This window comes from Phyllostomus hastatus, unplaced genomic scaffold (assembly GCF_019186645.2).
Source record: "Phyllostomus hastatus isolate PE091 unplaced genomic scaffold, TTU_PhHast_1.1 phas_scaffold_345, whole genome shotgun sequence".
In the NCBI taxonomy this organism is placed as follows: domain Eukaryota; kingdom Metazoa; phylum Chordata; class Mammalia; order Chiroptera; family Phyllostomidae; genus Phyllostomus; species Phyllostomus hastatus.
The window spans coordinates 32095277-32120993 of NW_025334024.1; the positions used below are offsets into that span (position 1 = coordinate 32095277).

At 62.7% G+C, this 25717-nt stretch overlaps 1 protein-coding gene across 1 annotated transcript in view; it reads right to left on the reverse strand.

Moving 5' to 3' along the window:
• The window catches only part of FANCA (FA complementation group A), a 33708-nt gene that overhangs the window by 4361 nt on the left and 3630 nt on the right, over nt 1–25717 (reverse strand). The window contains exons 7-35 of the mRNA XM_045818575.1: nt 24829–24941; nt 24321–24403; nt 23784–23817; nt 23270–23336; nt 21564–21676; nt 21365–21441; nt 21024–21165; nt 20546–20679; nt 19097–19207; nt 17996–18091; nt 17842–17901; nt 16995–17083; nt 16262–16322; nt 16115–16164; nt 14865–14941; nt 13408–13521; nt 12194–12330; nt 11739–11809; nt 11407–11503; nt 11140–11327; nt 10028–10124; nt 9507–9683; nt 7951–8024; nt 6150–6278; nt 3304–3388; nt 1980–2146; nt 1372–1477; nt 732–788; nt 479–583 (exon numbers count right to left, since the gene is read on the reverse strand). Of these exons, the coding sequence (XP_045674531.1) occupies nt 479–583; nt 732–788; nt 1372–1477; nt 1980–2146; nt 3304–3388; nt 6150–6278; nt 7951–8024; nt 9507–9683; nt 10028–10124; nt 11140–11327; nt 11407–11503; nt 11739–11809; nt 12194–12330; nt 13408–13521; nt 14865–14941; nt 16115–16164; nt 16262–16322; nt 16995–17083; nt 17842–17901; nt 17996–18091; nt 19097–19207; nt 20546–20679; nt 21024–21165; nt 21365–21441; nt 21564–21676; nt 23270–23336; nt 23784–23817; nt 24321–24403; nt 24829–24941 (2911 nt within the window). The remainder of the gene's footprint in view (nt 1–478; nt 584–731; nt 789–1371; nt 1478–1979; nt 2147–3303; nt 3389–6149; nt 6279–7950; nt 8025–9506; nt 9684–10027; nt 10125–11139; nt 11328–11406; nt 11504–11738; nt 11810–12193; nt 12331–13407; nt 13522–14864; nt 14942–16114; nt 16165–16261; nt 16323–16994; nt 17084–17841; nt 17902–17995; nt 18092–19096; nt 19208–20545; nt 20680–21023; nt 21166–21364; nt 21442–21563; nt 21677–23269; nt 23337–23783; nt 23818–24320; nt 24404–24828; nt 24942–25717) is intronic.

A 25717-nucleotide genomic window follows, 5' to 3' on the forward strand; every position in this document is an offset into this window, starting at 1 on the left:
AGCCTGTGAAGGAGCTGGAGTCCCAGCGAGACGGAGAAGGGAGTGGGAAAGCCATGTGTGGTCAGGGTGCTGAAAAAGTCAAAGGCACCCAAGGTCCCACCAAGGCCGGCTGGCAGTGGCTGAGCAACCTGGGCTACGAGGGCAGCCAGACGGCAGAGGCGGCGAACACGAACGTGCACCCAAGGGACAGCACGGCCGCCAACGCCCAGCCTCAGCGGGTGGGACCGAACAGATGCAGACGCAGCACAGACGGCCTGCCCCTCCCTCCCTCCCTCCCCCTCCCCCCTCCCCCCTCCCTCCCTCCCTCCCAGGGTTGCTGCTGAGGCCGCTCGGGGCGCGGTCAGGGAAACCGGTCACCCCACCTGCGCTCTGACCCGTTCTCCTCACTTCTCCCCAAGCTGTTTCTCTCGAGTCACAGTAACGGGGATGAGGTTTCAGTGGGAAACAGACAGTGCCCCGGGAAGACGGCTGGGCCTACCAGGGCAGAGGCCAGGACCAGGGGGCACTCGGTCTGGCAGGCGGTCAGGGCCAGGTCTGCTGCCAGGGAGGGGTCTCTGCTTCGCGAGCAGGCGTGGAGGAGCGCCTGCAGGAGGGAAGGCGCCACCAGCTCAGCGGTTTGCACGTGAACCCCGGCCCTGAAAGACCCCGTGGCTTCCCAGCAGCACCAGACAGGAGGGCCCGCCCCGGTGGTCTGTGCGGGCCAGGCTGGGGGCGGAGGGAAAGGGAGTTACCCTGAAGAAGTGGGCGGTGATGTCATGCGTCAGGGCACCTCCGCGGGACAAGTTTCTCTGCAGACAGCACGGGCCAGTGAGAGGAGCCACGCGCAGGGGGAGAGCCCCTGGCAGGCGGCCCCCATGCACTGCCCGGACCCTCCCCGCCCACTGCCTCTCCCGCGGCCGCTCCGAGCAGCAGGGCCCCCCGCCCACCCATGATGGTGCTGACGTGGGGGCCCCAGGCACCCGGGGAGGCAGGAGAACGGCTTGTGTGACTCAACAGGACCTCAGTCCAACCTCTGGTCACATCTGTGCTTTTCTGAAAGGTGTGCAGAGGGCACGTTTACTCATCACCTTTCCCCACCTGGTAGGATCAGAGCCCCTGACACTGAGCCTCCTGCAAAATGGAAGGAAACAGTGCCACCTGGTGGGCAACAGCGGGGTCACAGCATCCCCCAGAGGCAGCACAGGAAAGAGAGAAGTGCACCGTGAGCAAGTGGTCTGCGCTTCACGGGCCCCACCCCCGCGGCCAAGGACAGCTCTGCGGAGGAGGCAGCGAGCCCCAGGGCGAGGAGGGCTGCACACCCACGGGCTCAGGGCCGGCCCCGGGGCAAGGAGCTCAGTGACTACAGATGCTCTCGTGAGCTCAACCACCTACCAGCTCAGAGTTGACCAACTGGAAGAACTCCGTGCAGTCGGGGGTGGCCGGCGGCTCCCCCCGGGGGCTGCCAATGAGGACAGACGCGGGGAGGCCCAGGAGGATCCTGGGAGAGGAGGCGGCGCGTCAGGGTGGAGGCTCGGCCTGACTCTGCTTCTGCAGAACTCAGATCCCGGGGCCGCAGGGACTCCCCCGGCTCGCCTTCAGGACCACAGCGTGCCGGTCTGCGGGCCCCACGGTCCCCAGACTGCGGCTGTGCCGGGCGCCTGGACCCCACGGCAGACACTCCAACGGGGGCCCCAAAGCCACGGCCTCAGCTGCCTCAGCACCAGGGGTGCCCGTGTGACGGAGCTGCTCTGCCCCTGGGAGACCCAGCACCCCGAGGCTGTGGACGCAGCCTCGGTGAGCTCTACGGCCTTCCCTCCTGTGACCTGCGTGCTTTCCGGCGCGCCCCTCCGCAGAGGGACCCTGCGTCGGGGCGGGAAGCCTTTGCTCCCGAGGGCTTCTCACCCCTCAGGCCCTGCTCTCCGGGGACCCCAGGGACAAGATGCCGGCACAGGCTGGGGGCAGGGAGCACCGAGACGGGCGACAGACTCGGGAGCTGTTACCGTTTGCACAGGAGCAGCTCCTGCTGCCTCTGAAGGCGGGAGGCCAGGTCCTGCCCGCCCACCAGAGCCTGGAGCCGGCTGCGGAACACCTGGAAGAGGACGTGTCCCCCAGAGGTGGTGCGGCCTTGGGGCGCGGCCGGGCCCTGCTCCAGGTCAGCAGCCATCTCCTGGAAGAGAGCAAGGCTGAGACCTCCTGCACTCTCACCTCTGCTTCCCGCGCTTCTCTGTCCCCAACGCAAAGGCAGGAAGTCCCTGGGGCTTCCCGTCTGCCCCACTCAGGAGCCTGACGCGGGCGTGGGAGAGACGTCTCCACAGGACTCGGAGAGTAAGTGGGACATGCCTTTTTACTTGAAATTAGACAGTTACAGAATTTTTCAAAAATAAGAACAGTAAAAAAAAATAAAAATCAAGAATAGCCCAAAGAACACCTGTACCCAGATTCGCCCGCAGCTGGCGTTCCTCCGTGGCACACCCAGTGTGTGGGTGCACACGCCCAGTCTCCCCGACACGCTCAGGGGCTGCAGAGGAGCAGCTGCACGCTCGCTCGAAGCACGGCCCTTGCCCCACCGTCACAGGCGCCCCGGCTGCACCTGCCGCCCCCCCCGCCCCCGCCCAGTCACTCGTCCTCCCACACCCACCACGGCGGACGTGGGGGACAAGAGCTCCAGACGAGGGGCCGGGGCCTGGGGTCCCCCTCTCGTGGGACTTTCACTCACTTGTGAGCGAACTCCCCCGGTGCTCCCGGCCACAGCCTCTCTCGTGTCCCTCCGCTCCCACACGCCCCACGCCCGGGCACTCTGGGGGGCAGCGGGGGGGCTGCCGGGGGCACGGAGCCCCCGCACAGAACCCCACGGAACAGGGCTGCTGTGCACTCCATGGCAGGCGCCCCGCACCCGCGTGGACGTGGGGGCAGCAGGGCTCCCCGGGGTCTCTGCCCGGGGGACCCCGTGACTCTCCGCGCGGAGCCACTCGCATCACTTCTCAGGGCCCAAGATCCCAGGGGAGCAGCCGAGTGACAAGGAAAGTCGTGGGGCGGCAACAGTTTCATCACCAAAGTGGTGTTTTCTCAGTTGTCTGTTTTCACAGACGTCCCGGAGCCTGGAGGTGAGTGCCGTACCGTGGCGTCGGTCTCTGCATCTCCACGGCGGTCACTGGGCACACCCACAGAGGTCCTGGAGCTCGGGGCCGGGGCCACGGCGCATGGAGGGGGGGTTCCCATTCTGCTCCGCTGCCGTAGGACCCACTACGGACACTCACACTAGACCCTTCACTAACAGGCAGCTTCACGCAGTGAACACACCAAGTTTTGCATCTTCCGACTCACCTGCAATCTTGAAAAAATATCTCGATTTCCAGTGTAGCCACCAAGAACCAAATCAGAATTTTCTGAGTGGTCGTAACTCCTTGAACTGAAACAAAACAAAAGCAAAAGCCCCCTGAGCATCTCCTGACTGTGGACCTCCCGCTTCTCCTGCCTCCAGAGAGGCATGTAGCCGCAGTAACCGACAAACAGCAAACCAGCTACAACAAAACGCCAGCAACGTGCAAAACAGCTACGTCCCACGATCCACTGGGACTCATCCCAAGAATGCAAGGTCGGCCCGACATCCAGAAACCAATGAATACAACGCACACATCGACAGAAGAGCCAAAACTACCCGACGATCTCAGCAGACACAGACAAAGCAGCAGGCAGGATTCGGTGCCCTTTCTGGGACTAAACGCCCCGAACAAGCGGAGAGAAGGGTCCCTCCGTCCCTCTTGTCCCATCGGGGCTGAGGACAGTGGTGACAAACACACAGCTAAGCTCACACGGCGGTGAACACCGGACACTCTCCTCCTGAGGTCAGGGGCAAGACGAAGATGTCCCCTCTCGCTGCTCCCATGAACTACAGGGCAGTTCTAGCCAGGACGGCTCACCCAGAAAGAGGGACAAAAGACACCCAGATGCAAAGGCCATCTCTGTTCACAAGAATCCAAAGGAATCCACAAGAAACAGCAACTAAAAGTTTGTGAAGTTGCAGAATAGAAAATGGATATATAGAAAAATGAGTTGTACCTCTGTGCACCAGCAAAGAATAATAAACAATCAAATAAAGCTCTGGCTGGTGTGGCTCATGGATTGAGCGCCAGCCTGCGGGCCAAAGGGTCGCCGGTTCGATTCCCAGTCACGGCGCAAGCCTGGGTTGCGGGCCAGGTCCCCAGCTGGGGACATGAGAGGCAAGCGCACATTGACGTTTCTCTCCCTCCCTTCTCCCGCCTCTTCTCTCTAAAAATAAATAAATAAGATCTTTTAAAACAAGTCGGACGACTCACATTTGCCAGCTGAAAACTCAGCCCCAAACCATGGCGACCAGACAGGAGGACAGGGAGGGGCTGCAGGGGCGGAGCGGAGCCCCTCCACGCAGGCAGCCTCGGCCGGGGCTCCAGGGCCTCTCCGTGGGGGAGGGGCTGGACACCCGCGTGTGGAACGGAGCGGTCCCGAGCACACACCACGCACAAAAATTAGCTGCAGTGGACGGAAGGCCTGAACACAGGACCTGAAGCTCCGGGCACGTGAGCTGTGCACCGACGCACTCGGCAGCCCGGGAGGAAGCGCGTGCAGCTCCCGTTCCTGGCTGAGGGTCTGGCATCCGGAGTCCTAAGGGACTCTGAACACCCAACACAACAAATGACCCTGTTTTGAAACGGGCAAAGGATCTGAACAGCCGTTTCTCCAAAGAAGACACATGAGCAGTTAACAAACAGGAAAAGTTGTGACGATGTCATTAAGCCATCAAGGAAGAGGAATTAAAGCCACGAGGAAACATACCGCTGCACACTCACCGGGACAAACATCACCGAAAAGGCAGGTCACCGCAGGGCTGGAGGTGATGCGTGGACGCCAGAACACCTCCCCCTGCTGGTGGGAGCGTGCAGTGGCGCAAGCCTGGAGAACAGCCCGGCAGCCCCTCCGAGAGTCCAGCCCCTCCGAGAGTCCAGCTCTGAGTGTGGAACGGCGTTGCTGTGCCCAAGGAGGGCACGGCACAGGGTCCCACGAGACCCGCACACCAGCGTTCCAGCAGCATCACGCACAAAGGCCAAGCAGTGAAGACTCAAACGTCTGTCAACCAATGATGGCTGAAGGAGGCGTGGTCCACCCTCCCACGGGAAGTTCCGACAGACGCCACGGCACGAGGGCCCTAGAAACACGGTCCCGAGTGAGCGAGACACAGAGGCCACGGACTGGAATCCTATACCCACGAACCGTCCATTCAGCAGGTGCGCCCCACCTCCCGAGCCGACCTCTGACCCCGAGAGCCCACGGGAAAGCTGCGGCCAGGTGCGCCGGCAGGAGCTCGCCTGCGGTGCCGCAAGGGTGTGAGGAGAGCTGGGCCGTGTGTGGACAGACCCTCGGGAGGACAGGGGGCAGCGGGAAAAAGGGCGTGCGTCCTGCGTCGTGTCAGCACAGGGCTCCGTCCCTGCAGGTGCAGTGACGGGGCGTGTCACCCAAGACAAACACGGGGCTGGGACTCGCGGCCTCACCCCCTCCCGCAGCAACCGTGAGGTGAAGGACAGAAACAGGCCTGTTGACGGGAGCACCCCCGCACAGCCTGGACAGCACAGGGACCCCCCGGCCCCGGGCACCGGTCACCGCTCCCTGCACCTCGGGTGGGGACCCCCAGAGCACACCGCCTGCGAGCACGTGTGCTCCCCTGTCCACACCCGCCGACCCTGAGGTCCAGGTGACACGGCAGAGACACGGTCGCTGCCACAGGCGAGCGCACCCAAGGGGGCCTGGCTCGGGAAGATGCCTTCGCTCTGGGGGGACTCGGACTCGCCGCCAGAATGCAAGTGCAGCTGTGCTGCGGGCCACACACACACACCGGGCTGAGGGGGGTGAGAACACGCCAGGGACTGTCCCAGTAATAGTGCGTCCTGGCTGGTGCGGCTCAGTGGCCTGAGTGCAGGCCCGCGAACCAAAGGGTCGCCGGTTCGATTCCCAGTCAGGGCACAGGCCTGGGTTGCAGGCCAGGTCCCCGGTCAGGGGCACGTGAGAGGCAACCACACACGGATGCTTCTCTCGCACGTCCAAGCTTCTCTCCCTCTTACCCTTCCTTCCACCCTCTCGAAAAACGAGTAATTAAATCTCGAACAAGAAAGATGCTTTTTGGCATCAGCACCCCTAACCTTTGGCAGAAGTCCATCAGCCCGTTGACGAGGACGGTGCACGCCATCTCCAGGTCTCCGCCGCAGCCCCCTGCGGCAGAGGGCGTGGGCAGGTAGTGCTCGCGGATGGCCCACTGCTGGAAGTCCCGCCTGCACGGAAAGCCCAGGTCTGTGCTGAGAGCGGCTCTCCGCAGGGGCTCCCACGGCTCCAGGTGTGCCCCCCGTGAGGAGCACGGCATCGAGGGGGTGGGACCAGGGGTCTGGGGCTGCGGGGAGCCCCTCAGGGGCCACCCACACCCGCTGGGCTGGGGGACAGAGGCGGGGAAGTGCTCCCAGGGAGCCTCGGGCTGCCCCGGGCCCGCAGCACAGGGGTCGGGACAGGGACAGATGCCCCCAGGAAGCTGTGAGGATGAACTGCAAACGCAGCAGAGCCCCTGACACCGCCGTCTGTGAAGCAGCCAAACCCACACGGGACACTCCCACTGGAGGACACTCCCACTGGAGGACACTCCCACCCGAGCCCGAGGGGCCAGGGGCCAAGGGACCAGGGGCCGAGGGACCAGCTCGGCCTCTGCCCGCCTCAGACCTGCGCAGACCCAGCTGAGGGCTTCTCGTAATTGAGACAGAAAGAGAGAGAGGGGCCCACACAGCGTCACAGACAGTGAGCTCAGGGGGAGCTGGATGGCCGCCGGCCTCCCCCCAGAAAGAGAGCAGGCGCGGAAGGGCAGAGCCCCCAGGGCGGCCAAGGTGGGCCTCGCATGAGAAAGCAAGAACCTGCCTCCTTGGACAAAGCATTATTTGCTCTTCTCATTGCCACAAACTTCTCCTTTTCTCGTTATCTCCAGGTCCCGCCAGATACTGACGTCACAAGACAGGAGTGGGGACGGCGGCATCACGGTGCGTGTGAGCGGGAAGGGGCTCTGACCCCACGGGGCACGGGGGCAGGCCGCACCGATGCTGGCCCTTGCCCACCCTGACCTCTGTGCCCCCAAACCCATGGGTCTATCAGCACCCCATCTGCACACCCAGAACAGCACGCTGGACCGCCCAACAGTCTCGGTAACTGGCCTCAGACTTTGGCCGCTGGCCCCTCGAGGCTGGCGCTCCCTGAGGCCTCCTCCACGGGCTGTGTGTGCCCTTCCCACAGGAGAGGTGGAGGCGGGACCGGGCCCCACCTTGGGGAACGTGCTGGCTGCCCCCACTGCCCCTTCTCCGGCACCTGCCCTCACAGCCCTGCCTGGTGCCGCCAGAGCGTGGCCCCACCTCTACTCCACTGTCCACCTGCTTGTCCTCAGGCCCATACAGGTGCCAGCGGTGTGGTCCGTTGGCTAGTGACCAGTCAGGGGAGTTGGGGGTCGAGGTGCCACATGGGCAGGTGTCATTTACAAGGCATGCCCCAGCTGCTAGAACATTCTAAAAGTTGTCCAGCGAACAAGAGCTCGGTTTCTCTTGAATAAAGAAATGAAATTGGGCTCACGGGTAATGTGTTACCCTGAACATTAAATTAAGGATAGAGCCCCGGCTGGTGTGGCTCAGTGGACTGAGCGCCAGCCTGCGAACCCAAGGGTCGCTGGTTCGATTCCTAATCAGGGCACGTGCTGGCAGCTGCAGGCCAGGTTGGGGCCCCAGGAGGGGGCGCACGAGAGGCAAGCACACATTGATGTTTCTCTCCCTGTTTCTCCTTCTCTTCCCCCTCTCTCTAAAAATAAATATTACAAAATGAAATAAAAAGTAAATTAAGGATCTAACGAGGAAACTCAGACTTTCAGACCATGTGGAAAGCTGTGTAACATTTCGAAGGGCAGACCCTTTAGGCACTTACCTTTCTGTATCTGAAAGAGAATCCACTTCAGGGCGAACTTCCAGCTCCAGCTGCACCCAGTCTCTGTAAGTTAACTGCGGGAAGGACCAGCTGCGTGTCACCCGAGGGGGGAGCCCAGAGAGCACAGCGGTCCACGTCACCCAAGAGCCCCCCAGCCGGCCTCACTCCACCTCGGCTGCCGGACTGCGCTGCCGGCCCCAGGCCCCCAGGAAGGACTGACCCGCTGCCCACGTGGCCTCGGAGCGTGAAGCCAGCCGACGAGGGGGGAGTGCCACCACTGCCGCTGCACTGACCTGACGCCGCACGGGTGGACGCCTGCACGTGCCCGCCTGGGGGGCACACCCCCGACCTTGGCGTAGCGGGGGACACGCTAACCGCCTGAGCCACTCGGCCAGGGCACAAGCGGCACTTCTGGGCGCAGCCCGCAGCCCGCTGCTGGTCCGCACGGTCTCGCCGGGGCACCTGCCGAGCTCTCGGGGTGCAGCGCCACCGCACGGGGATGGCGCCGCTTTCTCGTTCCCGGGAGGTCACTCCGGGCGAGCAACCAGAGAGTGGCCTGCCGGGACGGCACGCGCCACACGCTCACAGCAGCCTATTTCTGGTTTTCAAGGTCTCCGAGCACGTATCGACCAGGACTCACTTCAGAGCCCAGCGCTGCTGGTAAGAAAGCGTGTCACAGAAACACGCGTGCAGCACGCTCCCGCAGCGAGGGCCAGAGCCGGGCGACGCGCAGCGGCACGTGCTCAGGACCCCGGGAGGCAGAACCGGGAGCAGGGCTGCAGCGACACAGGGCGGGGCGGCCACCCTGAGGTGCGGGGGAGGCACCTGCCTGGCCTCCTCGTGTATGAAGGACACGGTCCACAATAAAGAGTTTTAAAATAGAACAACGGGAACGTTACTCTCTAAAGACCAAAACGAACAGGCAAGCACCCAGGAAAGAAACGACAAGCTATGGAAACGGAGACGGGGAGCACGAGCTCACGGGCTGGAGTGGCCGAGGCTCCTGGGCGCTGGGCTTGGGGCGGCCCGGCCCCAAATCGGAGCCTGGCACATGTTTAAAACACACTTCTATCCACTCTTAAAAATCTCTGCGCCCTGGCTAGTGTGGCTCAGTGGACTGAGCGCCAGCCTGCGAACCAAAGGGTCACTGGTTCAATTCCCAGTCAGGGCATATGCCTGGGTTGTGGGCCAGGTCCCCCAGTTGAGGGGGGCGGGGTGCTAGAAGTGACCACCCGTGGATGTTTCTCTCCCTCTCTTTCTCCCTCCCTCCCCCTCTCTCTAAATACAAATACATAAAAGCTTTTAAAATAATTTACCAAAAAAAATCTCTGTAAAATGTTACTGCAGGGGCAACTGACCAAGGGCAGAAGACACCCGTCTGTCTGGTTTCCTGCGCCTGCCTGTGGGTCTGCGAGGATCCCACTAACAGCTTCCATCAGAGCCGTGTCCGTGACGCCCGCGCGCCCACCTGCCCGCCGCCCTGTCCTCAGGCCCCCGGTCTGAGTGAGGACGATGTGAGGAGCGTGAGGAGCGAGGGAAAGGGCAGTGGGACCTACACGAAACGCCTCCTCCTTCACCAGGTCCTGGAAGGCCCTCTGCCTCCACAGACAGAGGGCGGCGCGCTGCCAGTCGCCCGGGAGCAGGCACGAGGGCCGCCAGGGAAGGTGGGCGGGGTCCTCCGCGGAGAGGGGCCCTCGGGCCTCGGAGAGCAACCTGAGCACGACGAACTGAAACTGAAGAGGGACGGCGACGCGTCTGCTGAGAGGCTCTGGAGACACGCCCCCCAGCCCCGTGCCGCCCGCAAGGGCCTTGCCTCCCGCCGTGGGGCGTGCTGGGCACCAGCGACCGGGCACGGACGGACGGCGTCTCCGTGAGCAGCCCCGCACATGTGCAGAGGCGCACGCAGCTGAACGGCTGGTCTGACCCACAGGTCGGACCCGCCCTCCAGAGTGACGCCGTCCTCCCGCCCGGGTCGGCAGGGGCACTGGGCGAGCACAGCCCACCAGGGAGGAATTCACGTGTGCCCTCCGCACCCCAGGAGGGCAGCCATGCCCCGTGTTTAGTAGGGGAGACCCACCTTTTTAATGAGGCCCGGGGACAAGCAGCTGTGCCAGGCATCACGCGACTGGGAAGAAAACTTACACAGAGCGTAAGAAATGGCCGCAGTGCAAAACCTGCAAATCGAAAACAGAAGTTGGACACAGAAACGGGAACCATGGAAACAGGGGGAGCAAGGCCTCAGTGTGAGCCTTGCAGAGCGAACCCAGTGCTTTCCGGGCCAGAGGGCCTGGGCACCGGCCCTCGGCTTCAGGTCCAGAGGCTCAGGGGAGAGGGGTGACCGGAGCAGCCTGACCCTGGGCCCGGGGAGAGTCAGGAAGGCGGCGAGAAAGAAAGCGGGGCCAGAGGCACCTGCAGGACCAACTCCCAACAGGGACTGGCCGATGCTGCCGAGAGCCCCCGAGGCAGACAGGGGGCTGGGGCATCCGCCTCCTGGGATGGATGTCCAGTGGGCGGTGGTCCGACGTAGACCTTACTGTGACTGTCCCTCCTGTCCCCTGTATTCCTCGTGACTCTTCCAGCCAACAGCTCCCACTTCAGACCCCGTCAGAGGACAGCCCGGCCCTCCCCAGGCAGCTGCTCTCACCCCTAGCCGCCCCCCTGTGCCCCGCACCTGCCACCCCACACGCTTCACTGTCCCCTCCGCAGGGGTCCCTGCCCAGAAGGGCAGGGACAGGCTCCACCCCAGGGCCTGGCCCAGTGGCACATGAAGGGACCAGATGTATGGGAGGACGGGTCTCAAAGCCCTTCAGGATGCGTCTGCCTCTGGACGGGGCCGCTCCGCAGGCAGGGACTCACCCTGGAGAAACAGCGGCAGCGGCTGCTCGGCACGGGGAGCTGGGGAGCCCACCAGAGGCTGCGGCCCCGAGACCCAGCAGAGCCCCTGGCCCTGGCCCGGAGAACGCTGAGCGACACTCAGGGGCACCTCGGGCCATGCCGACGCCTCACCTGCGGGCCAGGGTCCTGCGCTGCAGCCTGTGACCCCGTTTCCATGAACGAGGAAAACACCCGCAGGCACGCGAGGTCCCGGAAGGTGCTCGCAAACGTTAGTTAGCCAGGGGCCATCGGTGGCCACAGCCGTCACTTCCGTCGACAGCGGGGACACGTGCCTGGGGGCCGGCGGGAACTCACCTGAGGCAGAGGAGCGCGGAGCCCCTGGACTCGCACGTCAGGAGGCTGCCGAGGAACTCGGGGACGGAGAGGCCCCCGGCGGGGGCAGGCGGGCCCATGTGCACCTTTGGGAGCGCAGACGGGGACCGGCCGAGGTGGGCAGCCAGGGCAGCCAGCCCCAGCACCTGCGAGGCCTGCAGGCCCGGGCCCTGCAACGGCACGGAAGCCGGCTCTGCAGGAGGAAGGGCGCAGAGCCCACTCCCGGCGGGAGGACGGCAGTGGCCCTACCTGGTGGCGGAGAAGCTGGCAGAGCCTGGAGAGCACGGCAGGGAGGAGCGTGCGTCCACAGGTGGCCGTCACGAAGCGGGCAGCCCAGGAGCCCTGCCTTCAGAGACAAGGGCCCGGTCACTCCGGCCCCCTCCCCCCCAGGGCCCAGGGACAACCGCGGGGGCACAGGAGGCTTCAGCGAGAGCCAGGCCGTTCCCCGAACGGCAGGGTCTCCGGTGGCAAGGCTGCCCCTCTGCCGCGTCCCCACTGGATGGGAGCCAGCAGGCCCCCCACCAAGGCAGGCCCGCCCAGAGCACCAGGCCGCCCAGGGCAGCTCTCGCTGCCCAAACTACCTGTCTGGGGGGGCAGAGCTGGAGGCCACCATCAGGCTCTGACAGAAAGACGTCAGCAGGAGGTCCACAACCTGGGGGAGGGGCGGTGCTGAGGGCCTCCCGCCCCAGAGGGGACGTGCGCGAGCTGGGCCCCGCCTCGTGCACACGGCCCACAGCTGCCCGGGGCGGGAACCCCGGTTCCCAGACCCTGGGGAGCTGACGAGCCTCGCGGCACCACGCAGCCTGCAGTCGGGGTTTCACGGCAGAGCACGGCCAGGCTCGGCCGGCCTCGTCCGGCGCGTGTTCGTCACACACACAGCTGGGCTGGCCCACCCTGGGACGGAGCCCCCGACTGTCTGGGCTCCAGGCACACACTTCACGCCGCGGAGCAGAGCAGGCGTGAGGAAAGTGGCTTCCGATCCCCCAGCACCACCCAGCGGCTGAGCCGGCTGTGCTCTCGGGCACCTCGCACACACCTGCTGTTCCCGCTGCCCCAGCCTGGGGGCAAGGACGCTGAGCCGGATCTCTGAGACCTCAGGGCTGCCGCCGTCCTCGCAGAGGCCCAGGGCAGCGCCCAGCCTTTCAGCAACCACCGCAACCTGTGCGGAGAGAGCTGTGCACGGGGAGCCCAGTCAGGTGCACAGGGCCGCAGGCAGGAGGTGCTGGGAGGGGCCGACGGGGATGCAGACACCTCCCACCACCAGCCTGAGTGCACCCCAGGGCCTCGCTGCAGGGCACAGTGACGGGGCCGCGGGGGGCACCTGACAGGGCAGAGGGGCAGTAGCCGTCCACCCTGGTCCTGCACAATTGAGGGCTGACACCATCACACGCCTCCCCACCCATTTAAGCCCTTCGTCTGAACCCCACACCAGCTCTCCCCGAAACTGTGCTGTCTGCTGGAGGCCAACAGCAAAGAGGCCCCGGAGGGTGGGGTGGGGCAGCCACACTGCGTGCAAACGGAAGCCCTGCCACCTGTGGGGACGAGGCTGGCCTGGCTTCTCAGACACCCCGCTGGAGCTCTGGGGTCCCGCCAGGCCCCAGGGTCCCCAGACGCCACGTTCTGCAGAAGCACGGCTCTGGAAGGCCGAGCCCCCTCCCCGCCGTCCCAGCGAAGGCCCAGCAGGCAGGCACCCAGCAAGCAGGGACACTAAGGGGTTCTGTTAGAATGTCCTCCGTGAGCTCTTAGGGACATTCATTCTCGGCTGGGGTAAAATGACTTCCTAAGAAGTAAAATGTCACAGTTCCTAGGTCAACACACACAGAGCCTGTCGCTTCAGATTCTGCTTTTTCCATCACTGACGACCGGGCGCACTGGGGCTGGGCACTCCATCTCCCAGACCGTGCGCCCCGCTGCACGGAAGCACTTGGGCTCCCCCAGCAGCAGGCGGAGGCCTGTATCTGGGTTACGGCCACGTGGGCATCGTTAGCAGAGAAAGCAAGCCCCACACCCAGGAGCACGGCCGGCTTCCCCTTGCCCTGGCCTAGGGGGTGCCGAACAGCAGAACAGTCACCTCCTGCCAAGGTGGGTGACAGCTGGAGACCAGTCCCCCACCCTGTCTGAAGGGGACCACACCCAACACCCGCCAGCACCGTGGTCAGGCCTCACCGCCAAACAACAAACGGCCGGAGTACCAGCCCTACCACCACGAGGGGATAACCAGCCCCTCTGCCCCACACAGCCCACCCTCACCATCGTGCTGGGCAGGGTCGGCCATAGCCGCCCTGAGCTCTCCGAGTGCAGCTGTGAGCAGCGCCAGGGAGTCTTCTGAACAGCTGGGGTCCACCTCCATTCCCAGGGCTGCAACTGAGAGATGGGGGAGTGGGGGGGGGGGCGTCAACATTGGGCCAGACAGCACACACAGCGCTGACCACAGACCTCCTCGAGTCTGGGGTTTCTCTGTCTCTGAGGGGCACATGAAACCAGCCCGAGGCTGGACTCTGGATACCAACAATCACAACATTTAAGAACAAGTTTAGGAACAAGCATGGAGCACCCGCCCCGTCGCCGCAAGAAGGACAGCCAGCGCCCAATGGAGCCAGAGAAGCGCAGTGAGTGAGGCCCAGCTGGCAGCAGAAGCACGGGTGACAGTTTGGTCCCTAGTTCTCAAACGCGTAAGTGTCATCATTATATTACTGTTTACCACAGGATGTGAAAAAGTCGAAGGAAAAAGAAAAAAAGGTTAGTCTTTTACAAGCAGAGCAAGTTCAACATGGTGTCAGTGGTGAAGACACCGCGTGTGCGGTGAGCCACAGGGGTCTCCCAACAGCGACAGCGGGAGTCAAAACCTGGGGCCCCTGGCAGACGGCCCCCCACGTCCACTCTGCAGCAAGGACACTGCCAAAGCCCGAGGAGTGGGCCCGGGGGCTGGAGAGGAGGACTGGCTGCACCCGGCACTCCCAGCACAGCTGCTGCCCCAGCACCAGGCCCATGGCTGGGAGACCCGGGACCCTCGTCCTCTGTCTGCTCAGGGGTCCTGGGTCTCCATCTCCGAGAAACTCCCCAGGCTGGGGAAGGGGATTCTGGCAGACAGACCCCCATGAGTTCACACAGCTCTTTAGACGCCGGGGAGCTGAGACCAGCCAGCACAAGCTGCTGCTTGAACAGCATGGCCCCTGCCCGTCAAGGGCCAGGGCTGAGACGCCCACCCGGTGGCACTGCTGACAGCCTCCTGGTCAATGGCCAGGACACACAGCCGAGTCTGACCAGCTGCTGCGAGTGTGGTGGTCTCGTCTCCACATCCTCCCAATGAGGCCTCAGTCCCGTTGCTCTTCCCTGGGGCCAGAAAGACACCCCCCAACCCACAGACCATCCAAGTGGCCGGAGAGCTGCCCCAGACCAGCCCCGCGACAGGCCTCAGGAGCCACAGGCCAGGCCAGAGAGTCACTGGAGTGTGCCGCTGGAGTCTGGGACAGGCCAATGGAGACCACCCCTGTCCCCTGTGGGGCGTGTCCCCTGCAGGAAGGTGCTCCTTCAGGTGACGTGTCCAGGCTCAGAGCGGGGGTGGACGGCATCGCGTCCGGCCATCCTGGCCCACCACTGGCGCTGGCGTGAGGCAGGCTCCGAGTCGCATCCAGCATGGCCTGACCAGACTGCACGGACCCTGGTGCCCCCGACCCATCCCGAGGCGGAAAACCCATGGCCCGTACCTGCTGGCTTCTCCCTGGCAGCGGCGGAGCAGGCTCGGCGGTAGGTGGAGTACAGAGATGGGGGGATCTTGTCGGCTCTGAATCAGAACAGAACCCTACAGTCAGGTCATCCGCGACACGAGCTGCCTCACAAGCTGACGGTCCCACAGCCCCGCAGACAGACGCCCGGCACAGAGAGTGAGGACGGGGCGCTGCGCACTGAGACCCCGCTGCAGAGACACCTCCGCGCATGCGCACCTCCGCGGGGGGGCCAGGCAGCGGGAGCACGTCCGCCCACAGTGGTTTCCCGGCACGGAGGTTATGAATGAATTTTACTCCTCTCATTCAAGTTTCAGTAACTTCCAAATTGTAAAAGCGGGCCACCCTGGCTGGGGTGGCTCAGTGGATTGAGCACTAGCCTGTGAACCAAAGGGTCACCGGTTCGACTCCCAGTCAGGGCACAGGCCTGGGTTGTGGACCAGGTCCCTGGTTAGGGGCTCATGAGAGGCAACCACACATTGAGGTTTCTCTCCCTCTCTTTCCCTCTCTCTAAAAATAAATAAGCAAAATCCTTTAAAAAGGAGAGTTTAAAGATATAGAGAGAAATTTAAAGATCAGCTCAGAGTTGGAAATAGTTGTCTCCAGAGAAGTGGTAGGGAAGGGGTGGTGGCTGTTTTTCTTCAGTTTCATACAACTATGATTCTTCTTTCTACATCTATATTTAACGTTGAAAAAAAATTTTTAAGACTAGAAATTAAAAAAAAAAACAACTGAAAATAAATGTCAAAAAAACTAAGAAGCCACACCATCCAAATACAAACAAAAAAGCTGGCACCGCGTCCCCCGTCACGGGGACTTGTGCCAACAACACCGTCCGTCTCTTTGGTCCCCAGCTGCCCTCCTCCATGCAGAGTGGAGATACTCACAACCCAGTTTTCTTGGTGAAATCTTAACCCACTAATTTTGAACCAAAATTTTATAAGCAAAACATACGTGATAAAGCAAAGCTCTAAAGAATAACCAGAACTCTCGCCCTGGCTGGTGTAGCTCAGTGGATGGAGCGCGGGCTGCGAACCAAAGCATCGCAGGTTCGATTCCCAGTCAGGGCACATGCCTGGGTTGCAGGCCATGACCCCCAGCAACCGCACATGGATGTTTCTCCCTCTCTTTCTCCCTCCCTTCCCTCTCTAAAAATAAACAAAATCTTAAAAAAGAAGAATAACCAGAACCCTCCTCACTGCCACAACCGCACATGAAGGCAGCGCACGCACCTCCTCAGGGCCTCTATGAAGGCCGCACGGGAGTCAGGGGTGCTCGGCAGCTGTGGGCGGACACGGGACCCCAGTGAGAGGCATGCAGGGCAGGATGCCCTCGCTCCCCGCCACCTCCGTCCGGAGTCCACGAAGAAGCGTACTGACCACTCGCGGCGTGAGCAGGGCGCTCAGGAAGTGAGACACGTAGTAGGACCTCCGGAATATGCTGCAACACAGAGGAGCGGGCTCAGACGGCAGGAGCGTCGGGCGCCTCAGTGAACCCGCCGACGCCAGGGTCCACCCCGAGGGGCACCGGGTGGGCGGTCTCAGTGTGCGGCTGTGATGTCACAGCACGTTGCCAAGTCCCAGTTCACGCAGAGGGCAGTCTGCGCGGTGATCCCCTGCGTCCTGTCCCTGGCGTGGCCATGGGTTTGAGCCAGCCCAAGGCCGCAGGGGTCACTTCAGGTCAACGTGGGCATGCCCCTTGGAGCTGACACAGAAATCCCAGGAGCTGGGACCAGGCTTCTCAGAAGGACACTTTGATAAAGCAGCCTCACATGGTAGCAACCAGGACTTGAGTTTCGGGATCACACCAGACTCAAGAGTTCTGCTATCCGACTCTCTCTACTGGCTCCATGCTGGTCACCAACGACACATTAATAAAAACTACTGTCCCTCAAACAGTGTGGGCTCCCCTCAGCTCCACTCATTGGCTGTTTTGGGGGTGCCGTGGCCTTTTCTGAAGAAAACTCGTCACAGCAAGGGCTCTGTACCAGCCAGCCACGGGCCCACCCCTGGGACGCTCATGGGGGCTCTCGTGTCCCCCCACGAACGGGGGCACCTGCTGCACAGGGGTCTGGGAGCAGGCCAGGGGGCCACTCCAGCTGCATGACCCCACCTGGCCTCCATGACGGCGACGGGAATTCTCCCTGTGTGTTCAAACACCTGGATGGCCTTCTCCACATCCTGGGCCGCCTGGCTGTGGGGCTGAGTCCGTGCAAGGAGGAAAGGAAAAGAGAAGACTTATCGTTCTGCAGGGGAAGGCCCTGAGGTCGACACGTGGCACACAGGGAATGTTCAGAACCCGGGACGGCGCCCACGGCTTTCTGCCCTGGGCAGGTCAGACCAGGCAGCTGGGCGGCTGCGTGGCCCCTCCGGGAAGCAACCGCCCCTTCCTGTCTCCCTGCACCCTTCCTGCTTCTCCTCTCTGCCGACTCCCAGGACAGTACAGGGCTCCGGAGGTTTTCAGGTGAGGAGGAGCAGAGACATAAGTGTGATATTTAAAAAAGTACAGCAATAGATCTTAAAATGGAAAAATGCAGTATTTTGAAATATTCCCTTTAACGACATCTACAACAGCCCTTTAGTAACTCACGTCTTTTAAGTAAAAGGGCCTTAAGAACTATGCACACCATACGGCCACCCGACATTTGGTTCACGTACATGCAGCTAACCCTCTTCCGCGACTCCTGACAACGCACGAGGCCTGCCTGCACCCGCACAGCTCGCCCCTTCCACTCAGACTGAGAGGAGGGACAGTGCCCCCAGACGTGGGGCTGCCGGCTCCTGCTCTCAGCAGTGCGGACGCTGCAGAACAAGCACCCGGGGCGACTGGGATGCCCCAGCTGCACCAGACACCCCGGGTCCCAGACAGAACAGGCTTGAACACTCAAGCGTCACGGGAAACGAGACTATGCTTGGGGAGCCTGGGGACACGCCCGAGGGCCAGCACTGAGGTGAGTTACCTCTACGACGTCCCCAGCTGAAGACAAGTCCTCATAGAGCCCCATGTTTTCCATAGAAACCTGCAGAGGAGACGTGAGTGGCAGCGTGAGGACCAGATGGGCGTGGGCAACTGCAGGGAAGGTCGGAGGGGGAGGAGGGGAGGCCGGGACTCGCCTTCAGGTCAGCCAGCCGCGTCTTGGCCAGCGAGATGTAGTCTGTGAGGAGGGAGCGGTACTTGCTGGGGACCAGGGGCGGGTGGAGGATGTGCACCTGTAGCAGACGATACAGCAGGACACCAGCCTGTCAACTGTTCCTGACTGTGGGGGGAGACACTTGCACCGATGACAGGAAAAGTCAGAATTAGCCAAAGACCAGGAGGGCAAGCTGGAGGAGGGATGGACAGAGCCCTGGGTGAGGGCTTCCACATGCCCTGGGGGGGAGCCCTTCAGAGGTGGGCAGGCAAGGGTGGTGGGGTCGCATGGGCTCCTCAGCCACAGAACCCCGGGCATCCCTGTGCCCACCTCTCCTGAGATGGAGGGCGCTGACGCCACTGCTGGCGGGCAGGCCTCTGATGGCGAGGCGTCTTTCCGTCCGAAAGGGCGGCCGGCCGAGCCTCCCACGGGTGCCCAGGGCACAGGGCCAGCACTCGGGCCAGTGGGCCAAGGCACCAGAGGCGTGAGCAGCACTCGGGCTTCACCCGTGATGGGCTCACAGCTCGTCCGTCCCTTTGCCTACGACCCCACCTGCACCCTACGACCTCACCTGTACTCTTTAGAACGTGACGTCAATTTCTGACTTAAAAAAGGGCGAGAATCCATTTCCAGATGCCCTACCCCCCAAAGCAAATACTGGGCAAAGTTATCTAATTAAATAAGACTTACAGAAATAAATATATTTTAACTGTAAGATTAACATAAACAAAAAATAGTTCCCCACACCCAGAAGTAATGGTCACTAGCAGTGTGGGGTACATCCTTCCAGATGCTTCTTCTTCAATAAAAAATATGTCATTCTTGAAAACCAAAGACGGGATGTGACACGTTCTCCTCCTGTGTCAGCTCTCGGAGCTGCTGCATGGAAGGACCGAGACACCGGCCTGCATGGCCGCCGCCCAAGGACGGACAAGGGGCTGCCTCCTGGCCTTCTGCCATCACCAACCCCGTCCCTGGACACATACCGACACCCCTGGCTGCTGGGTTTGCACCGTCCCATGGGCACCAGCTCAGGAGCAGCACCCTTGGGCTGAGGAGGGCGTGGCGGCGGCCAGCTTCTCACCTGCAGGTACCGGGGGGCCTCGAAGGGCACGAGGTCGGACAGGAACTTGAAGAGGAAGACCAGCGCCTTCTTGCTGCCGCAGTGGAGGCCCCGCGAGCCCCCGAAGGAGGCCTGGAGGGAGACGGGCGTGAGGCGGGGCCGAGGGCGCCGGGCTGTCCGCACAGACACCTGTGGGTGCGGCGCCTCGACAGCGGAAAACCGCCACTAGGACGAGAAGCCACAGGGCCACTCAGTCGGTGCCCTTTCGGAACATCATGGAGAAGCCTTGGCCACGGAGGCAGTGAGCACAGTGCCTGCAGTGTCCGGGGACCCTCAGAGACTCAGCTCACCAACGGCCCAACAAGGCCTCTCCCAGGAAGTCCCACCCCCTACAGAGAAGCCGCACTCCTCCACAGCAACGCGCACAACCTCCATAGTCGCCTGTGCGGGCCAGGGCAGGGCAGGGGAGGCGGCGGTCCGCCGGGCCCTGGCAGGCCTGACCACCGCAGAGGCCTTGCAGGAACCGAGGGTGCTGGGGTGAGTGCGAGGAGGGGGCCTGGCACGCGCAAGCCCGCAGCACACTGCCGCCTCCCAGACCCTGTGGGTCCTGCAGCCAGGCCCTGTCACGGCCCGTCCCCCACTGAGATCCTGCTGCCGCTCCCCTCCGAAGGGCACGTGCTTCTTCTGGACACTCCGACGGGGTGGACGCAGGAGCCGTCAGACAGCAGGACTCTGTCACCCAGAGGGGTTCCCGAGTCGTGGCAGTGCCCACTCAGTGGAGAGAGAGCCTCGAGGACACACCGAAGGTGGGACAGGCAGGAAGCGCCCCCCAGCGGGCCCGCAGTGCGCGGAGGGTTTCGTGTGAAGGACCGCCCCCCGCCCCCCAGACTGGGGTAAGAGCAGCAGGTAGTGCCGCTCCAGGGAAAAGGCCGTTTTCTTCACTACTAGAAAAACTGCAGCCACGTACGCCTCGTGATGAGCTCAGAACTACGTTGCCAAACCCAGGGGCTTAAATCTGCCGTCACGTTGGCCTGCTTATGGGCATTCTTGGAAAACAAAGACAGACCTTCGAGCGCTGCACATCCGTGCGCTGAAGGGGTCCGCTGCAGTGTCTGTGAGCTCTAGCTCAGGGAGGATGGGTGAAAAAGGGGCAAAAGGGACCACAGGACCAAAGAGCAGCCCTGGACGCAGCACTGCAGCCCTCCTCTCCCGCCTGTGCCGTCTGTCTCGAGAACTGACCAAACCTGAGGCCCGGGACACCTGGCGGTGACCGGAGCGCCTGGGCAGGGCTCTCGGCAGAGGACGACACGCCGACACAGAAAAGTCCCTCGGCGGCCCGAGGACACTGCCGTCAACCCCCCCCCACACCCCTCAGCGCTGACCCCCAGAACACACCCGCTCTCGCAACAGCGAGTCGGGGACGCGCCGACGACCCCTGGGAGCGCCAGCAGGTCAGCGAAGGCCACGCACCTGGAACCAGTCTGCGTAGGGCGGGAACACGGCGGGGCCCTCCAGCGCAGCCTGGCGCACGACCAGGAACACGGTGACCATGCTGTCCAGGTCGAAGCTCTCGAACGCGCGGGCCAGCAGACGGGCCGCCCAGTCTGGGCAGGAACAACGGGGAAAATAAGAGGCGAACGGTCCACCGGGGAGCAGGCGCCCCCTTACGGCCGGCAGGCCCCACGCCGACTTCCAGGGCCGGGGAACTGCTCGGAGCAGCCAGACAGCCACTCCCTGAGGCCGACGAGCAGCGGCAGAGCCCATGGCACTGGACGCAGGGCACTTCCGGGCAGGGGAGGACTTCCGCCCTCACTGAGATGGACACTGGCTCCGCCCACAGGCTCACCCCAACTGCTGGGTTTGGCCAATCACGACAGCCTGTCACTTGTGCGCATGCGCACATACACCCACTCACCCCCACACCCCGAGGACGCCCGCCAGCACGCACCAGTCACCAGCGGCTGTGCTCCGGGGAGGCAGACCACCACCGTGGACACGCAGGACAGCACGTGCTGCCAGTTCACCTCGTGCGTCTCCAGAACGTCCTGCAAGTGGCCCACCAGCTCCTCCGGACTCAGGAGCACGAAGAGCTGGAAAAAAAGCACCTGGGCTGTCCGAGCAAACCCCTGTGGGGCAGGGGCAGGGGCAGGACACGCCCGAGTCTCCCTCCCCGCGGCGGTCAGCACTGGCTGGCAGCTGTGCGGAGAGCACGGGCCTCCCTCTGCGAGGACTGCAGCCACAGAGCTCTGCCGGAGAGCGAAGACGGCCTCTCCCCGCCCCTCGACTCACCCTGCGGTACAGGCCGGTGAGCAGAGGGTGGGTCCTCGCAAAGCTCCACTCCCTCTGCATGCGAACTGCATCGGAGACTTCACCGGGAGGAGGAACAGACAAAAACGTCAGCTCGCAATCATCAAAAAGCTGGGTAAGTGTCCGAGAGCATTACCATGGGGCCCAAGTTCCCATTGAGGGGGGCTGCGTTGGTCCCCACCTTTCAGCACAGGCTGGTGAGTGAGTATCTGAGTCAGCGTGTGTCTGAAAAACCTCCTGGGAGAATCTGTCGAAATTACACTGCGAAGCGTGTTTCCACTGAACCCGCTGAACCTGCAGACGGAGCAGAAGGGAGATGTCCACCGGGGTCCCAATGTCTCCACACCCGCGGACAGCTCATCAAAGCATTGTGTCCAGCAAAGCTGGCCAGGACCATCGGGTCCCGACTGCCAGGCCGGTGGCTCCCAGGCAGCCCCTTCCGCCACCCTGAAGCCCTCTCTGCCAGACCGAGGTGCTGCAGAATCCTGGGGAGCGTAGCTTCAACAGGAGGGAAAACTACAAGCAGGCAGCAGGCAAGCCAAGGAGAGGCAGGAGGTCAGAGGTCAGCAAGGGCTGGGCCTGAGGACCACGGTGGGACGGAGGCCTAAACCTGACAGAGGGCCAGGCCCCAGCAAGCCACCAACACTGCAAGGCCTCGGTTTCCCCTTCTGTGAGATGGGGTCAGACAGCAGGGTTACGCCAAACTCGTGCGGAGTGCCGGGCACACGCAGGTGCTCATACTCAGCGACTGCTCTGAAAGCCAGCGGGTCCTGTGACAGGAGCAGGAGGGAGGGGCGGCCCCCCTCGGAGGGAGCAGGACGTCGCTGACTCGCGAGGAGGGATGGAGGGTGACCGGGGCTGACCCTGGGCGTGTGCCAGGGTCGCCCGGCCCATTCCTCTCGGGGGAAGACTGAGGGTCCCAGCAGGTACATGCACCACCAGAGTCACACGCACAACGAGGGCGCAGGCGTGTCGGGCAGAAGGGAGAACGCGGGGCCCCACGGGGCCCGCTCCTCCCCGGGGGGCGGGTGCCAGTGTGCCAACCCCGACTGGCGGGGGTGTCTGATTTCAGTGCAAGTATTGGCGACTAATTTTAAGTTTTAAAAACAGACTGATGATCATTATCTGACACCTAGGACATGAGTTTGTGCTATCTAGGCATGTCACAAAAATGTGTAAAATTTAGAGAACAAAGCAGTGTTTCCACTGTTTACACAAAGTACGGGACCAGGTTTGGCTGGGGTGGCTCAGCTGGTTGGAGCGTCGTCCCGGGTCAGGGTGCACACCCGGGTTGCGGGTTCTATCCCTGGTCAGGGCGTGTACAAGAGGGCAACTGGCCGATGGTTTTCTCTCATGTTAATGTTTCTCCCCCACTTCCTCTCTTTCTGAAAGAGAAAATATCCTCAGGTGAGAATAAAACATAAGCAATAAGAAGGAGTGAATGATACAGCACACCTGAGGACTATACAGTATTGGAGGAAAACCAAAGCAATAAAGAGCAGGGAGATGCTGGGAAACTCTCAGGTTTCCTAGGACAGAGTCAATCCCCAGTCCCAACCCAGAGTGTCCACATGCAGCTCCAGAGCCACGGAGAGACACAGCCAGTGTGGCCGAGCTGGGGCCACTCGGGGTCTCAGCGGGGGCCCTGGAGCAGACGCAGGCGACAGCCCGCTGTGTGCTGCAGGAAACCCTCGAGGGCCTGGGAGGGCAGGGTGGGAAGAGGGGCACTGTGACCCGAGTTCCAGTGCTCCAGTGCCATCACCTCTCCTGACGCAGACGTGATGGCAGTGCCCACATGCTCAGGAGCCCCTGTCAGTACTTTGGGGTGCCCAAAACACCCAGGACCTCTACTCCAGCGGGAACCCCCCAGGCTTCCCAGAAACGTACCAGCAGCGCGCGGCCTTGTGCGCTGAGGACTCCTCCTGCACGCCGTCAGCCAAGGCTCCCAGTGCGACTGCCGCCGGCCGTGGGGGCAGAGCACAGGCGTCAGCACACCGTCCCGGCCCGCCAGGACCACCCCGACGGAGGGCTTCCGCACAAGGCGGGCGTCTTGGGTGGCAGCCCCTCACTTCCAAGGTACAGACCTCCCGGGCCACTCAAACCCCAGACGGCACAAGGCCTTGAGGCTTTGAAGTGAATCGCTCAGTGACACCTTTAAAACCAGTCACGATATGCAGACAATAAAATGTCCCCAAGTTCACCATTAACCACAATCAGCCATTCACAGCTCTGAGGAATTGAGCCAGGAGAAAAAGGGGGGTAAGTTGATGCCAAATTACACCCACAGGAGGGGGTTTCCGGTACTAGGACTCTACAGGGACACCTGCAAACAGGCGGAACACTGGAGATGGACGGGTGGGGAGAGGAGGAAGCCCCCGTCGGGGCCGGGCAGTACACTCACAGAGCAGCATCCTCCGCAGCACAGCCGCAGCGATCTGCAGACAGACGGGTTCCCCTCGCTCAGTCACGCCGCGGCACCACGCGAGAGCCGCACACAGAAGGGACTTTTTACAGAGGTGCACTGCTAAGATTTCCCAGTCTGCGTATTACCCCCACAAGGAACCAGGGAGTGAAAAGCGGACCTTCTGGAAGTGTCCATCTGACGCCCCGAGACTGCTCAGGCCCTGGCCGCATCCCGCTGGCCCCGGCCCCGCCCCCCACATGCCCCGATTGCCCGGATGCCATCCGCACAGAGGGTCCTGACTGTACCCAGTGAGGAGCGTCCTTCCCTTTCTGTAAGCACAGGCCCGGGGGACGTGGGGGGAGGTCACAGCCTGCCCCCCCCCACACCTGCTGGACTAGGAAGGAACACTGCGGGGGCATCTCATGGTCCCAGCAAGGCCAGTCGCTAGGCCAGGGACGGCAAGGACGGGCATGGCGGGTGGGGGTGGGGCTCGCTCAGCAGCCCCGTGCCGCTTCCCTTCGCCTTCCCTCCTACCTGGGGCACCCGCTCAGCCTCCGAGTTTCTTCCTGGACCCGAATTTTTCTGAAATCCTCTCAAAACCAACATCTGCACAAAATCTGGAAACCACAGAAGCGAAGTGCTCACTCACTCCGTCCCCAGTCACCCTGTAAGTGACAGGGGCTCCCACCTGCTCTGTTTCCCAACCGTCCTCTGTGGGTGAGTCGTGCTCAGTCAGCACGGCCCCAGGCCCACTTGCTGCCACGCCCGTGGGGGCTCCTGCCTCCTGGTTCAGCACGTGGTGATTCAGCTACGGGGCCCCTGCCACAACGGGCAGCAAGGGGACTCGCCACAGTTTCCACGCAATTCAAGCTGAATGCAAACACACTGCGATAGGCGTGGCCCCAGATGACTGCATGCGAGATTGCCACGCCGTGGCGTGGGGCCTGTCCTGCTCCCCATGGTCCTCCCAGCAGACAGCTAGCCTCACAGCATGGGTGGCCTCGGGAGCTGCACCCACGAACCGCCTCTGTGAGGAACTTACCTGAGAGCATGGCCCCGGTGATGTCAGAGTGCAGACCGGAGTCTTCTGACTGCTCACACAGACAGCGCAGGTTCCTGAAGAGCCACGCCACCACTGCCCGCGTGTCCTCGTGGCTGGGGACAAGCACACAGCACACCAGGTCCCACTGCTGCACAGCCACCGGCCGCTTGCTCCCCCTCATTTCACCAGGAGGCTCAGGCTGTGGAGGACGCTCGAGCAACCACCTGAGCTTCCTGCACAGGAAGTCAGAGCTCACGCGTGGGAAGCCGTCAGGGATGCTGACGTGTCTTTCACTAACGTGAAACACGACCGTGTTCAAGGAGTTTACCTGTTGGGAACAGTATGCCGCTGCAGGGGGCAGGACGCTCGGTTACAGCGTGATCAGACGGAACAGCAGCAGCCCCAGGCCAGAGCCCGCCACCCAGGGGTCAGCCACTCTCAGCCGAACCTCCCAAGGACCACGAGCACTGAGCCCCTTTCTGTGCCTGGCCATCTGTCCACCTCCTCTGGGGAACTGGCTGAAATCCTTTGTCCACTTTTAATTGGAATATTCAGGCCTCCCCCACTTCCAGGTTACAAAAACATCCTTCTAGGACGCCCTCTACTGCTTCCATACGTTTTTTTCCTTCTTCGACTCATCAGAACGTTTTTGGTGTAAAGATCCAACTTAAAATCTGGACGTGGCCCACGTGTCATGTCACTGGTGGTTTCAATGCAGCATCCTCAGCTGCCAGACAATCCCCCAAGCAGGAGGCCGTTTCTCCGGACCAGAGAACAAGCACGCAGACCCCAGCCTCCTGCTCCGCCCGCAGAGGAGGAGCAGCCGCCACTGCCTAAAGAAAAGAAGGGCCCATCCGAGGTCCAAGTGCTTCTGGCACCTGCTTTCAGC